This window comes from Hippichthys cyanospilos, chromosome 4 (genome assembly GCF_059441005.1).
Source record: "Hippichthys cyanospilos isolate Australia breed blue-spotted pipefish chromosome 4, RoL_Hcya_1.0, whole genome shotgun sequence".
In the NCBI taxonomy this organism is placed as follows: Eukaryota; Metazoa; Chordata; class Actinopteri; order Syngnathiformes; family Syngnathidae; genus Hippichthys; species Hippichthys cyanospilos.
Genome location: NC_142372.1, coordinates 24,243,890 through 24,260,698, shown reverse-complemented (window position 1 = coordinate 24,260,698; position 16,809 = coordinate 24,243,890). Strand labels below are relative to the sequence as shown.

The following is a 16,809-nucleotide window of genomic DNA, read 5'->3' as shown; positions in this document are numbered from 1 at the left end:
CATTCACCAAACGCACTCACACACCAGCGGTGGAAAACTACAGCTGCCCTGGGGCAGACTAATGGAGGCAAGGGTGCCATATTGCGCTTAAGGCCCCTCCAACCAGCCACTGGAGGCAAGGTGGGTGAAGTGTCCTACCCAAGGAAGAAACAACGCGTGACTCTGACAGCGGGACTGAACATCCAACTCTTCAGTTACTGGACGACCCGCTGTACTGCCTGAGCCAGGTCTGCACCACATACTGTTCATCCCACATACTGTTCATCCGCTCACACTATTCCCCCACATTTCCCTGCACAACTCACTCAGTCACAGCCACAAGTGCACCATCTGCTTGTTGTGAAGGGTCGCAAAAACACCCCTATTTTGCAATGATTTAAAGTAGAATGACGCGCTGTCGTTTAGTTTTAAGCAAAAGTGTATTAATTTGCAGCTAGAATCGTGTATTAAGAAACTGTTAGAAGTCCGCTTAAGACTCCACTTTAGGACTGAGCGTGGGAGTGTTACTGCAGTACATAAGGTAGGTGCTGCTGTAAAGTGATGGTCTTTGGAAAAAAAGAAAAAAAAAAGCAAAGCATTGAAGCTGCAAAAAATGGAGCACAAAGTGTCGAGTTAACCCTAATTAAAACAAATCATGGGAATTTAATCTTTTAGGGCTCTTCAGCAGATCGCAGCCAATGGAGAGAACCCACACGAAACCCTGATGGCCTGTGTTCATTGTATGAGGCAGCACTCTGCCTTTTCGAAGAAGTAAGACAATAAGGTGTTTTTCGATCATGCTGTGCATATATAATTAAAAATATATGTATATTTTAAGTCATACAACATAGGTGCTTAACCCCAGTCTTTGAGTGCTAGTATCCTGCATGTTTGTGTGTGTGTGTGTGTGTGTGTGTGTGTGTGTGTGTGAGTGTAGGTGCTTAACCCCAGTCTTTGAGTGCTAGTATCCTGCATGTTTGCGTGTGTGTGTGTGTGTTAACCTTTGCTTTGATACAAAACATTTAGAACTCCTAAGTTTAAATTGAAATATTTATTTGTTTGAAATTTCCCCACCAGAAATGCTTCTAGGCGAGAGAATGCAATTCATTATTCATGCACAATGTAAAGTATTGATAATCTAAAGAAAAATAACTAGTTGTTCATTTGATGTACTGTATTTGTATTGTTTCAAGAAATCCTTGCTTCAGAACCTGCAAAAAGTTTATAAATTAAAGTTAATAGAAAGTTAATACTCAACTGAAGTCATTGATTATCAAACTGTTCTTCAAAGAAAATAAGTTAGTCTTGTGTATGTATGTATATACAAGATACTTCTATGCTTTTATATCTATGAATCAGTGTAGCTTCTTTCCAGATTATTTTTATAAAATCACTATTATTTTGCAAATTCACTATTCATAATCTTATCTACTGTACATTTTGTTTTCCTCCTAGGTATGTCGAATGGCATCAGACTACTCACGCACCTGTGTTAGCCCAGACAGCATCCAGACGGGAGAAGCGCCTGTTGTATCTGAAACCTGTGAGGTTTATGTGTGGGGGAGTAACAGCAGCCATCAACTAGTGGAGGGTACGCAGGAGAAAATCCTGCAACCAAAATTGGCCCCGAGCTTTGCTGATGCACAGACTGTAAGACAATGTATCTGCTCCGGTGCACTTAGTACAATTAAGAGCGTTTGAGGTGTATGCTTGTTTTGGGACCACTTTTGAATACATATGCTTAAAGGCATTTAAGTGAAGTCAAATGTTGTTAAATATTTGTTTTGAATTTGAATATTAATTTCAACTTTAGTTTAGTGGTTCGTAGCCTTCTTGCCTACTAATAACTGGAGGTGGGCAACATAATTTTTTTTCTCGTCCGACATTTGTCATATCCCAGCCCCGCCCCTTTTCTGTCATCGACTGTCCGTCCTTTTTTCAAGCCAGATGAAATTGTAAACCTAAGTCTGCCTTTGTGTTTTTGCCCAACCTTCTGCCACCATTAGAGGACGACAATTGACTGTTTTAAAAAAAATATATATATTTTTTAAATTATTTATTTATTCTTTCTGGTACGTCATTTGTCAGGCACTGGTCTATTTCTGTCTGCGCTCATGTTAATTCTTTTTTCTGCTTTAGTACTTACACTAAAGTTAACATCATGTCTGTACAGTTACACTGCAATGGAAACACAACACAGTAATATAAGTGTAACACAAAAACAAAACCAGCTAAGGGGTTAAACCTTAGCCTATAATACACCATCATGTTTATTATCCCACATCTGAGGGAATGCAGGGGATGAGAGTGCAATTAGCAATCATGTCAAATGGATGGTAATATCATGCTTTACATGACACTCAAATGGTGGATGTCGGTTCTCATAAATGCTTGCCCTACTATTATAGAAGACAGTTTCATTATCATTAGTCTAAATTTGTCTACGTTTTATCTGTCTCATACACTACAAGTTAAACAGTATTGTTGAGGTTGAATTTAACAAAAAAACTTCTATCTTGCATTTCCTGGCCAAGAGCCAATCAGAGAAAGAATGCAAATTTGGTCTGCATTTATTGGTGACTTGAAAGAGTGACCGCTTTGCAGTGGAAATGCATCCTAAAATGCTCTTATCAGTAAGAACCCTCAAACCAGGACTAAGAAAGGGAGCAACTACCAAAAAAAAAAAAAAAAAAATCTCTCCTAACGTCAGCTGTCTTATAGCTGTGAATGACAAGTCCCAGTTTATTCACTCAACTGAATGTTTTTCCACTGCTTGGTGGTCCTGTAAAGAGGCTATTGTCTCATTGACTGCAGGCTGTTTGCAGTTTGTACTAAATATAGTAGATAAACATCCAAGTCAGTGAAATTATATTTCACTGAGCATAAAGTGGCGTGGCAGGCCGATATATGGCAGACATCTGACGTAATGTTTATCCCGACGATTACGACGACGAATGAAAATTGCAATTCCAATATCTAAGTGATATTTAATCCCTTTTTTTTAAGCATTCTCGTCGTTCGACAGACTGACGGATAGTCCTTTAGTGCCCACCTTTTCTAATAACCGATAGTGGTCGTTAAAAAAAAGCACATTGGTCCATCACGAGTGAGCACCGATTGTTTGAAATATGTTATGTTATATAATTGAAATTGGTTATGTTATATAATTGATAAAGGAGTATTCATGATAAATAGATTTACAGAATTTTCTTTTAACAGATTGAGGCAGGCCAGTACTGCACATTTGTGATCTCTTCTGATGGCTCTGTGCGGGCTTGTGGAAAGGGAAGCTACGGTCGCCTTGGTCTTGGGGACTCCAACAATCAATCCATACTGAAGAAGTTGACATTTGAACCCCACCGTGCCATCAAGAAAGTGTCATCATCTAAAGGCTCTGATGGCCACACACTGGCCTTCACTACAGAGGGTGAAGTGTTCAGCTGGGGTGATGGTGATTATGGCAAGCTGGGTCACGGAAACAGCTCAACACAGAAATACCCCAAACTTATCCAAGGGCCCCTGCAAGGAAAGGTATACTTACAGCCAGTTTACTTAATCCATCGCCAAATTGACCCTCCTTTGATGGAACGCCAATGAGCATTTTCAGTGAATGCTTATTGTAACGCCTTATAAAAATATGCCGACTGAGAAGGAGGGTCTACTGAATCCCTTTGACAAATGTAAACCTGCTTCAGTACTTGCTCAGATCGTGTTTTTATCTCAAGGCTTCATAAGCACGTGTAAAAAAATGTGGAGGCACCCATCAAAGGTAGGCAGGCGTTCGTCAGAGACTTGTCGATTTGGCAACTGATTGTCCAGCTTCAAATTTTAGTGTCAAATCAGACTACGTTAGCCGGGGTCAGCCCAAAAGGATAATGTGGGTCCCCCTTCCCATGGGCTCACCACCTGTGGGAGGGGCAACAGGGGTTGGGTGCGAAATGAGCTGGGCGGGAGCCAAAGTCAGGGACCTTGGCGCATCGATCCCCGGCTACAGAGGCTAGCTCTTGGGAAAAGGAATGTCACCTCTCTGGCGCGGAAGGAGCCTGAACTGGTGTGCGAGGCAGAGAAGTTCAGACTAGATATAGTCGGACTCGCCTCCACACATATCTTGGGCTCTGGTACCAGTCCTCTTGAGAGGGGTTGGACTCTCTTCCACTCTGGAGTTACCCACGGTGTGAGTCGCAGAGCAGGTGTGGGCATTCTAATAGCATTCTAATTACATTGGGGTTTACCCCTGTGGACGAGAGGGTAGCCTCCCTCCGCCTTCGGGTGGGGGGACGGGTCCTGATTGTTGTTAGTGCTTAAGCACCAAAACAGCAGCTCAAAGTACCCACTGTTTTTGGAGTCCTTTGAGGGTGTGCTAGAGAGTGCTCCCTCTGGGGACTCACTCGTTCTGCTGAGGGAATTCAATGCTCACGTGGGCAACAACAGTGAGACCTGGAGGAATGGCACCCCCAATCTGAACTCGAGCAGTGTTTTGTTATTAGACTTCTGTGCTCGTCATGGACTGTTAATAACAAAAACCATGTTAAAACATAGGGGTGTCCATATGTGCATTTGGAACCAGGACACCCTAGGTCGCAGTTCGATGATTGACTTTGTGGTCTTATCATTGGATTTGCGGCTGCATGTTTTGGACACTCAGGTGAAGAAAGCGGCGGAGCTGTCAACTGATCACCACTTAGTGGTGTGTTGGCTCCGAATCTGGCAGGCTCAAACGTACAGTGGTACCTCGGTACTCGACCATAATCCGTTCTGAGGTGGTGGTCGAGCACCGATTTGTTCGAACACCGAAACCAATTTTCCCATAAGAAATAATGGAAAGTATGTGTGCACAAGTAAATGTGCACAAGCAGTACATGATAAAGATAAAGATAAATAAAGCATTATAAACCATTTTGTATAATTTACTTACGTTTTGGAGAGTGGTTGATGGCATACAGGAATGGATGTGGAAAGGACGGGAGGGAGGGTTACTCCTTCCATGATGACGCTAGCTAACTGCGACGCGAGGTCGGGACACTCGTACACCACGTTCATATTTTGCTATAATTTCCTTCTTCAGTTCAATAGTGGTCCTCATTGTTTTCCTCTTTGCCTTCCCCTTATCACTGTCTTTCTTTGGACCCATTATTAAGGGCTAGAGCAACACGAAAAAGTTTAAATCCGGGAAGAAATACTCGAACAAACGTCTTACTCCGCTGGCGGTCTGAGTTGAACTGGCGCTTACCCGCTGGCCGAGAAGGGCCGAGGAGCGCGTTCGGGTCGGGTCGGCTCGGCTAGTCGAGAACCGAAAATCTGTTCGAGGTCCGATGCATTATCTACTTGAATTTTTTGGTCGAGCACCGATTTGGTCGAGTATAGAGGCGGTCGAGTACCGAGGTACCACTGTATTATGAAGGTCTTCTGGCAGAGTCCCTTGTCAGAAGAAGTTTAGACTCCCACCTGCGGTAAAATTTCTCCCACGTCCCGGGGGGAACATTGAGTCCAAGTGGACCTTGTTCCATGCCTCCATTGTCAAGGAGGGTGATCGGAGTTGTGGCCTTAAGGTGTCTTTGCGGCAATCCCCGAACCCGCTGGTGGACACCAGTGCTAAGGGATGCCGTCAAGGTGAAGGAGTCCTATCAGGTCTATTTGGCTTGTGACTCCAGAGGCAGCTGACAGGAGCGGAGAGGGAAGTCCCTACTGAGGCTGAGTCTGAGGCTGCTGCCCCCGCGACCCGACCCTGGATATCTGGAGGATAATGGATGGATGAATGGATAGTTCAGTTTATTTAATCATGGCAGCCAATATCGTGATAGCGATTAAAATTTGATTAATTGTGCACTCTTAGACTTCGTGTTGGAATTCAATTCCTACCTCCTCTTTGTTTAGCTCCTTAATTTTTGTACTGATTCAAATGTATGTACATAATACATGCATAAAATTCAGGATTAACATTTGTTGCCTCTTGCTTCATTCTTTTATTAGCCCTGTGCTGTAAAACAAAAACAAATCAACCTGTACTGAGAAAGACATATGAAGGTCTTTTCTTGTTTGCATCAGGTGGTTGTATGTGTATCTGCTGGCTACAGACACAGTGCTGCAGTCAGTGAGGATGGAGAGCTGTATACATGGGGGGAAGGTGATTTTGGAAGATTGGGTAAGTCATTTATCTAACTGTTTTACTGGTCATCCCAAGTACACCACTCTTTTATATATTATATATTCTGTTTAAAAATAAAAGTTTTCATGATCTAGAAAAATGGCTAGCAAAAAAAAGATTTAAAATGATCTATTTTAGAGCTGTCTTTTCAATATTATGATACTGTAATGATTTTACTCAAGATGATCATCCCGTCAGATTCTGAAAGCATCCCATGCCTACTCATTGATTTGACCAGCTGAAATTACAAATCTGGTTATTTATTTATACTTCAGTGAACCCTCGCTACTTCGTGGTTCGACCATCGCGGATTCACTACATTGCAGATTTTTTTTTTTTTCATTACTGTTTAGCGGAGAGACATGTTGTGACGGTTTCTTGCATGCCATACAGACAAGGTAACTACTGCAGTACACATATGTGCTTAAATCTTAAATGATTAAACCTTATACACTGTACATTAAGTGAACAGTTCCACCTTTCCTTTGAAGTCTCGCGCAGCTGCGGTCATATTAGCAGCAGCCCAGGCGTTGAATTGAAGTCAAATCTGTACACGATCAAACATGATTACAATGGAGAGTTTGCACTTGAAATACCATTTTATTATCAAAGAAATCCAGGTAAGAGACTTCTGACGGTCTGGTGAACGTCAGCTTCGTTGTGCCTCTGCCTCAACAATGTGTGTGTGCCTTTGCTGTGGGTGCGCTTCATGACAGACACGGCACCCCCCTGTGGAGTTTTAATCTACTCCCGCCCCAACTACCGCTTTTACACACCACAGGGACGTGCCATGTCAAGTCACTAAACGCACTTACAGCAAAGGCACACTCATTGTCCAGGCAGAAAGCAGAGTGAGGAGCAGACGTTCACCAGACCGTTGGAAATCTCTTACCTAGATTTCTTTCATAGTAAAATGGAATTTCAAGTGTAAACTATCCATTGTAATCATGTTTGATCACGTACAGATAAGACTTTAATTCAACATTGGGCTGCTGCTAATATGACAGCAGCTGCGCGAGGCTTCAAAGGAAAGGGAACTGTTCACTGTACACTGTAGAAGGTTTTTATCATTTAAGATTTAAGTAAATATGTGTACTGCAATAATATTTGACTTCAATAAAAGGTACAGCACGAATACTTTTCACGTTTGACAAAAAAAAGAATGTGAAAAGTGGGTGTGCTACTTCAGGGTTTTTACTTATCGTAGCGGGATTCCAGTCCCTCTTAACGGCAAAAAACGAGGGATCACTGTATATTGCTGTGAAAACATTGATTTTCTGAAATGAAATCGGTTGTGTTTTAATGCACAACCACAGCCTAACTGTAATGCTGTGGAGCTGGTTTCATTTAGAGATTGATATTGAGGCTGCATTCATTAGAACTTTGAATAGATGAGAATTTTTACACATTTTTGACAGTGGGATAAATTGTTGGACCATTAAATGATATATATTGTCTGTTCCTGTGAAACAGTTATGTGAAGATAGTAGAACATTTATGAAGTCAGCAAACATAGATAAACAGCTTTCATGCAAATTTTTCTGTCTGCCACTAGTGGTACAAGATAATGGTGCTTCTCTTGCTTAAAAGCCTGTCGTGTTGTGTTTTTGACATGCAGGTCATGGTGACAGCAACAGCCGAAACATTCCCACCTTGGTCAAAGACATCAGCAATGTGGGAGAAGTATCATGCGGTAGCTCTCATACTATTGCCCTATCAAAGGATGGTCGGACTGTTTGGTCCTTTGGGGGTGGAGACAATGGTGTGTGTACACTCTTATACATTTTGTTGCTATAAAGAACCTTTGGATGAGGCATATATCTATTCCAGTATTGTTATTGCATAAAAATACAAAATTGTAAGTGTACTTAAAACAAATAATGTCACATTCACACTTGACATTCACACCATAATTGTTGTTCTGCAGGGAAACTGGGTCATGGTGATACTAATCGTGTTTACAAACCAAAAGTTGTGGAAGCCCTACAAGGGATGTTCATCAGAAAAGTGTGTGCTGGAAGCCAGTCATCTCTTGCCTTAACTTCAACTGGACAGGTAATTTGTATAAATAGTAGAGTATGTTGTTTTTCCCCAGCAACAAAATAGCGAAGTAAAATATAAACCCAAAATATGTTTTGGGTTTGAATTTCTGTAAGTACCGGTAACTAGCAGCACTCAAAAAATAATAAGGACTTTATTGATTTCGACAGAACTTTGTGGAGGTTTGAGACACGGGCCTCAAAACCATTCGACAGTTGTGTGTAAGTTCCATGCTTCTCAGCAATTGGGGAATATTCACAGTCGAAGTCGACCTTTTCTGGATGGGATTTCCATCTCTATTATATGGTGGCCCTGAAGTGCAAATCAAAACAACAAAAAACTGAGCAAACCAAAAAGGAAATCCCACACAAATATCAAAAACACTTTACAAGAGAAAAGCACATAATAAAAAAAGAGGCAAACAATACAAAAAAAAAACAAGAAAAAAGGAGCACGCAAAAAAGGAGCATGCAAAAAAGAAGCACACAAAAAGCACATACTAACTTTTTGTACCGGAAGTGGTTGATGTGGGTGGGCTGAGAGGAGTGACCAGCAGTGAGTGCTAGACTGCTATTACTTGGACTACAAGGGGCCACTTGATTGTATGTAAACAACGTTTGTCTTTGAGCAGGATGTTAAACATTTTTGGAAACGAGCACAACCAGCGATTCAAACATTGCTTTGATCAGAATCATGGCCCTGTCAGATTGCTTCCCAGGAATCAAAACGGTAAATTAAGCACTATATGAAGGTATCTTAATTATTGTAGATGTAGTGCTGTGGGTTAAGCATATACCTTGAACGCATGACATTCTCAGCGTCCCAGTTTGAAGTCCCGCTGATGGCATCCTTTTTTTTCTATTTAGTTTAGTTTTTGAGTTTTTCCTATTAGTTTTTTATTCTTTGTTTACAATTTCTTGCAGCCAGACATCAGAACATTTAGGCCCTAACTTATTGATGAACCAAACAACACACAGAATAAAGTCTGCATACTACTTCTAAAGCTGGTTATTAACCAACAGAGCACGTACGGCCTCACTCTTTTAGTCAATAAATTCGTGAACCAAAGTGACTGCTTCTCAACTCCTGATTGTCTTTTTTGTTTGCTTCTTTTTGCAGGTTTTTTTTTGCGCTCTCCTTTTCTCTTGCGTGCTCTTTTTTTCATTGTGTACTTCTTTTTTATAGTGTGCTGTTTTTGCATGCCCTTAAAAGAATAACTGCATGCTTTTTTTTAAATTATTGTGTGCTTTTCTTTTGTAAGGTGTTTTAGGTTTTTGTTTGCGACTACCTTTTTTTGTTTGCTAAGTTTTTTGTTTGTATGATTTGCACTTCAGGACCACCATACTATTAGACCATTACGAACCCCCACATGGCTTTCACCCTTTTGTTGCACTTAAAAAATATAACTTCTAAAATACAGGCTGAAGAATAAACAGGCACTGTGAATCTTTTGGCAAAAGTCCTTTGTCTTCATTTGGAAGATGAGGAAGATAAACATCCGCCGTTATGGTCACAAATGAAAACCCCGCCATAGAACAAAGCTCCAATAATCAAACCGCGAAGTAGCAATGGATCTTATTATTATTATTTGGCTTATTGCCACAGATAGGACAGGTTCATTTTGAAGGTCTGGGTGAAGTATTTGATCCTTTATAGTTCATGATATGTAGGAGAACTCATCTGCCAATTTGCTTTGTTCTCAATGTGATTGTAGGTTTATGCATGGGGTTGCGGTGCTTGCCTGGGTTGTGGGTCTTCTGAGGCAACAGCACTCAGACCTAAACTTATTGAGGAGCTGGCTACGACCAGAGTTGTCGACATCTCTATAGGGGACAGCCACTGTTTGGCCCTGTCACATGGTATGGTTCTTCTTTAGCTCTTGTTGGCTCTTGACTGCTGCTATTTCAAAATGCTTGTCAATAATCACTCAATGGCACCCACAGACTTTACTTTATTTTATTTAACCAGGGAAATCCCATTGAGATTAAAAACCTCTTTTTAAGGGAGCCCTGGCCAAAAGGCACCAAAAAGACAATTACAACAAAATAAAAATTCAAGATTCAAGAGATGTTTTGTCATATGTATAGTAGTACCACACAATGAAATTATTATTCTGTTCACTTCCCCTAGCAGCAGACTACATTCTACAATAGAGCAATACAAATTACATCCAAATGAGTTAAAAACAGGCAATAAAAAGACAATTACAACACAAAATGACATACAGATTAGTAAAAAGAGGTACGATTTATGGAGGTTGTCTCAAGTGCTCTCAATCTGGATTTAAAACAGTTGGATGAAATAAGTTCTTTTAATTTCCAGTCCTTTTGCAGCTTTTCGAGGGGGCAGAAAAGATAAAAGCCCTTTTTCCCCAGCTGTGTGCAAACAAACGGAACAGACAGCAGCAATTTATCAATTGAACGCAAACTATACGACTCAACACTTCTCTGTGATTAAGTTACAGATATAGGAGGGTGGTAGACTAAATGCTAATGAGAATTTGCAATTACTCTTATTTGACACCTATGCCTCAGACAATACAGGATATTTAAATATGCGCACATGAATGAAAAGCGTGTGTTTTTATTAAATACATGAAAATAAATAAATGATTCAAATAAAAGTGCAATCTGTTTTTTAAGAGTGCAAATGCTACTTATTAGCTTGCTGCATTACTCAAAGCAGGGGTTCTCAAACAGGGGTCCGTGGCCTGACTGCAGGGGTCCGTGAAATATTTCGGGTGATTGATATTTGAATTGAACTTTTTTTTAAAAAGACAGTTGAGTTAATTTCATTTTTTTTCATTTATATTACATTTTGAAAGTATTCATGTCTCTTGAATAAATCAATCGATTCAACCAGTTTAATCTGTTTTAAAAAATGTCATAATTTTTAAATTCGTCAAAATGTGTTTTGTGTCTACAATTGTTTGCTACTGAGGTGATGAAGCCAGCAACGCTAAAGCAGTATTTTATTTTATAATGCTGTTTTTGACTAAATTATTGACAGCAACTTGTTTGGGGGAATTTGACCCTATTTGTTATTAGGAGGCGCATAATTTGCAATTTTTATTTTCTAAACTTCATTATAGCTGAAAATTAACAATAATGCTTGTTGTCAAATTGAATCTGTTGATGAATAAAAAGGGCACTTAGGTTTGACCTAAATGTTTTTTTTGTTTTGTTTTTATTCTGCAAACATTTGGAATGGGTAGACTTGGGAAATTTGCTTTTTAAAAGGGGTCCCTGACTAGAGGAAGTTTGAGAACCCCTGACTTAGCATAACTATGCATTGTGAATATGTAAACTAGAACATTCCAAACTTATGAGTAAAACAAACAAGATTCTCCTTGTGGATAGGTACACCAGTCTATTAGTATAATCAAATTTGAGTACAAATAAATACACCGTTTCCCACCCTTTGTTTTACTAATGATCATCAAGTAGTGTCCAGCTAGTTCAATAGCATTGTCCTAAACGCCGCTGTGAAGCAATTTTTCCGTGAGTACCATGACATTGCAGTTCATTAGTTTCGTGTCATATATTCCAAAGACGTAACTCAAAAATCTTGTTTGCCAATAACTGCACATGATCAAGGAAAATGCGGCATTAGCTTTAGCCTAGCAGGCAGACCGCAAAACATCATGTGTTCTCCATAGCTCAGGGATGAGGCAAACATCGCTGATGAAATGGTTGTAATTAGTGATGGATCCGGCAACCCCAATGCATCGATCCATGTGTCAAGCATATAGAGCGAAACCCGGGGTCGGCCACATATGGCTTTGAGGGGAAAAAAAAAAGATACACCCACTTGTATTGGATCACATGATTTACTGCCGTTTTGTCCCTCAATTGGTGTAACTCAAAAATCTTGTTTGCCAATAACTGCACATGATCAAGGAAAATACGGCATTAGCTTTAGCCTAGCAGGCAGACCGCAAAACATCATGTGTTCTCCATAGCTCAGGGATGAGGCAAACATCGCTGATGAAATGGTTGTAATTAGTGATGGATCCGGCAACCCCAATGCATCAATCCATGTGTCAAGCATATAGAGCGAAACCCGGGGTCGGCCACATATGGCTTTGAGGGGAAAAAAAAAAGATACACCCACTTGTATTGGATCACATGATTTACTGCCGTTTTGTCCCTCAATCGGTGTAACTCAAAAATCTTGTTTGCCAATAACTGCACATGATCAAGGAAAATACGGCATTAGCTTTAGCCTAGCAGGCAGACCGCAAAACATCATGTGTTCTCCATAGCTCAGGGATGAGGCAAACATCGCTGATGAAATGGTTGTAATTAGTGATGGATCCGGCAACCCCAATGCATCGATCCATGTGTCAAGCATATAGAGCGAAACCCGGGGTCGGCCACATATGGCTTTGAGGGGAAAAAAAAAGATACACCCACTTGTATTGGATCACATGATTTACTGCCGTTTTGTCTCTCAATCGGTGTAACTCAAAAATCTTGTTTGCCAATAACTGCACATGATCAAGGAAAATGCAGCATTAGCTTTAGCCTAGCAGGCAGACCGCAAAACATCATGTGTTTTCCATAGCTCAGGGATGATGAGGCAAAAATCGTTGATGAAATGGTTGTAATTAGTGATGGATCCGGCAACCCCAATGCATCGATACATGTGTCAAGCCCATAGAGCGAAACCCGGGGTCGGCCACATATGGCTTTGAGGGGGAAAAAAAAAAAGATACACCCACTTGTATTGGATCACATGATTTACTGCCGTTTTGTCCCTCAATCGATGTGAGTTGTAACCGAGTCGCAGACATTTACAAGGACCCGCATCTCTAAGCAAGCGTGTCTTTGCTTAATGAATTACAAAGAAAAGGGAATTCTCAGCTTGTGGGACTATTTTTATGTCATTTTGCAATGTCATTTTTTCAGTCGCCATTTAGTTACTGATAGTTTCATTTGTCATGCCTTCAAATATGTGCATGACAATGACACGTCTATCAGGATGTGTAAACAGTTTATGCACTGTTCTCAGGATCATATGTTTTAACCTTGTCTTGGTTCAATTTCAAGAGTCACCGCCAAAATGAATATGATGTATTTCATTTAAGGATAATTTTGGATCTGACTCTTCTAAAATACATTATGAGCCATCACGTTTTACCACACATAGTTTGCGTAGAAAATGTCTAAGTAGAGTAAGTAGTCAATTATTCACTTTAATATTTAATACATATGTCTTTATTTTGGCTTTAAGAAAGTCATTTTAAGCCAGAATACTTGCTGTAAAGAAAAGTATCCTATTTATGCAACATCAATTCACAATCATGACATTTTCACTCTGAAACGATACTGGGGGCCTCATTAACCTATCGTTAGTAATTTGGGGTAATTTTGCTGTTCAATGTCCAAAAGCTTCTGACTGGTGTTTGGTGGAAAAATCAAGCTGTTCTGCACGAACAGACAAACAGAAATGCGCTGGAATATCACTGCTAGCTCTCAAAATCTGAACAGACACGAAGACTTGCATAATGCTCATGGCACCACCATATTGCCAGATCAACACTTAGGCTTCACACGTCTGATTTTTTTTTTTTTTTCCGCCAATGGGTTTAAGTAATGAAGGAATGAGGTGACAGAGGGAAAACACTTACCTTGATACACTTCAGATTGAACTTGCCAATGTAAGACAAGACGCGCTAAGACTAGAATGACACGTAAAATAAATGAAAGCAACTTGTCTGTTGGGAAAACAGTTGTTTAATTTACATAATCAACATTTTTGACGTCGACTATTTAAAGTCAAAAGACTACAAAGACTACATTAAGGCAATTCACTCTTTTGAATACACTCTTATTGAATGTACTCATTTTACTACAGTACATTCTCTGAAAATTAACCTTTGTCACTGCTCTTTATCCCACCTAACATCTATAGACAATGAAGTATATGCTTGGGGAAACAACTCCATGGGCCAATGTGGGCAGGGAAACTCAACAGGACCAATCACAAAGCCGAAAAAGATAGTAGGCTTGGATGGGGTAACTGTACAGCAGATTTCAGCAGGGACTTCCCATAGTTTGGCCTGGACAGCCCTTCCCAGAGACAGGTCAGTTATCAATTTATGGATTGTCTTCGTGGAACAATATGGCACAATACCTCAGGGGTGTACTTTTAATGGTGATACCTCTGGCCTGTCAGTATGTGCTTTATTAGAGTTTAATTTTGGGGGGGGGTTAATTTGCATGCGCTGACTTTCTCCACTTGGAATTCTCCACCAGGCAAGTGGTAGCTTGGCACAGACCCTATTGTGTTGACCTTGAGGAAAGCACCTTCTCCCACTTACGCTCCTTCCTTGACCGATACTGTGATGGTATCAACAGTGAAGTTCCTCCTCTCCCCTTCCCTTCATCAAGGTAAATATGACTAACCTAACAGAGCAATAATGATGACACTACTTTTGTAGGGAGGTGATCTTTTTAAAATTTGTTTCTTCCTGAGGTCTACTCCTGCCTTGGTTTTTGGGTCATAACATTCTACCTCATTAACAAAAATGAAAATGGGTCAAACTTGGTCTATATTACAGTTATGTTTAGTGTACTATTATTTTACATTTAAAAGAAAATGGAACTAAATAGAAAATGACAGATAGGGAGAAACAGATTGGGGAATATTATACCTCCACTGAAAAATAATAATTCTTCTTCTTATTGTTTTAAATCAGGGAGCATCATAGCTTTCTTAAGCTGTGCCTTCGGCTTTTATCCAATCATCTGGCTTTGGCACTTGCTGGGGGAGTAGCTACAAGTATCTTAGGTAGGCAAGCCAGGCCACTGAGGAATCTGCTCTTCAGGCTGATGGACTCTTCTGTGCCAGATGAAATTCAGGAGGTAAAACAATACATGTACATGGTAATACTTGACATGGAATTTGCAGAGGCCAAAAAGTCTATGTTGAATGATGGGACCCAAGACATAATCAGGTCAAGTGTAATTTAGAAATGTTGTTTATTTATTTTTTTTATTCATTATAATCAAAGACCAACTGTATACTGAAGATATAAATTTGAGGCTATGTATCAACCTGTTTTCAAAAAACATTTTCTAAAATGTTTAATAACTGTTCAGTTATTTATATAGGGATGACTCAATTTTTAGTGCACATTCGGAAATGGCATCACTGCTTCTTTTCTTGGGGAACAAGCAATTACCAGACTACATTCCAATTTACTTGTTAAATCCATAGTCCGAGTCCATTGCAAATATTGAAGATTTTGAAAACTTGCTACATATCACATTTGTCATTCAGTTTTCAAACTCGTATTATAAATGTAGGAACAGAATTTTAATTCGGTAATTTGGTTTAATTTGGTTTAAATTGACACTGTTCTCCCCTGCTATTCTATAAATTCACAATTTTGCTAATGATATTGGATGAAAATGTTTGTGGTGAGTGATCAGAAGTTATGATGACATATTTTTCAAGTCTCATATGATGTCTACTTAGTTCAGGAAGTTTTAAACTTCAACCTGTTATCAAATCTGATATACTTAATAGTGGTTTTCTTCATCAGGCAGTGATTGAGACACTTTCAGTGGGAGCCACCATGCTGCTACCTCCACTGAGAGAGAGGATGGAGCTTCTTCATTCTTTGTTGCCTCAGGGACCTGACAGATGGGAGAGTCTGTCTAAAGGACAGGTACCCTATGTTGCATAATGACCAGATGGCTTAAAATAACTTCATGAGGATTCAGAACTGGATTGGATTGGACACATGAATAGTGTTTGTGCTAGCTACTCCTATGTGTGTCTCAACAAGAACTGTCAAGTTAGTGTCATTATCCGTAATATGGAAGACAGTTGGAAAAGACAGAAATTAGATTAAGGAAATATCGCATTAGAATAAGATACCAGTAGTTTCTGATTCTCAAATATGACCATTGGACAGCGGTCTTGACCATGTGTTTTTGTTTTTGTTTTTTTCCCCACAGAGAATGCAGCTTGACATCATCCTGACCAGTCTCCAAGACCACACACATGTAGCCTCTCTACTGGGTTATAGCTCACCTGCTGATGGTCCTGAGGTGCTTACCTGTGGCCTAGGATTCACGGCGTCCCCAGATCCAAACTACAGTGCCACAACAGGCCACCCTGATACTCATCTAGCAGAGATCCTCATGAAGACATTACTGAGAAATCTTGGTTTTTATACTGTGAGTATTGGAGGTAGTGGGGTATGTTGAATATGACACTATCTACAATGAAAAAGAATAGATTTCAAGCAACTATAACTCATGAAATTACACTAATCTGACATTTATTTGAATGAATTATAGTTCAAGCCTTTTTTTTCGACCTGATGCACATCGTTCTTGTTGTGTTTGTTTACTATGCAGGATCAGGCTTTTGGTGAACTGGAGAAAAACAGTGACAAGTTGCAGCAGGATATGTCCTCCTCTGACAGCAGTCAACCAGCTCACCTGCACCAACTCCTTTGCTCCTTGCAGAAACAACTATTAGCATATTGTCATGTTAACCATGTGTCCGAGGTATAAACATTTAAGTCTGCTTGTGTTGATTCTGTCAAATTAATTTAGAATCTAGAAACTATTCTAACAACTATGCCACTGAATAATAAATTGTTCCAACTAGCAATGGTAGATTAA

General features: G+C 40.0%; 1 protein-coding gene across 1 annotated transcript in view; it reads left to right on the top strand.

The window, feature by feature from the left end:
* herc1 (HECT and RLD domain containing E3 ubiquitin protein ligase family member 1) overlaps positions 1-16,809 on the top strand; it is a 92,883-nt gene that overhangs the window by 5,833 nt on the left and 70,241 nt on the right. Inside the window, exons 3-15 of the mRNA XM_088412484.1 lie at positions 655-750; positions 1,435-1,629; positions 3,199-3,510; positions 6,025-6,121; positions 7,743-7,886; positions 8,052-8,179; positions 9,879-10,023; positions 14,081-14,252; positions 14,425-14,559; positions 14,868-15,033; positions 15,717-15,842; positions 16,135-16,356; positions 16,540-16,692. Coding sequence (XP_088268610.1) covers positions 655-750; positions 1,435-1,629; positions 3,199-3,510; positions 6,025-6,121; positions 7,743-7,886; positions 8,052-8,179; positions 9,879-10,023; positions 14,081-14,252; positions 14,425-14,559; positions 14,868-15,033; positions 15,717-15,842; positions 16,135-16,356; positions 16,540-16,692 — 2,091 coding nt within the window. The remainder of the gene's footprint in view (positions 1-654; positions 751-1,434; positions 1,630-3,198; positions 3,511-6,024; positions 6,122-7,742; positions 7,887-8,051; positions 8,180-9,878; positions 10,024-14,080; positions 14,253-14,424; positions 14,560-14,867; positions 15,034-15,716; positions 15,843-16,134; positions 16,357-16,539; positions 16,693-16,809) is intronic.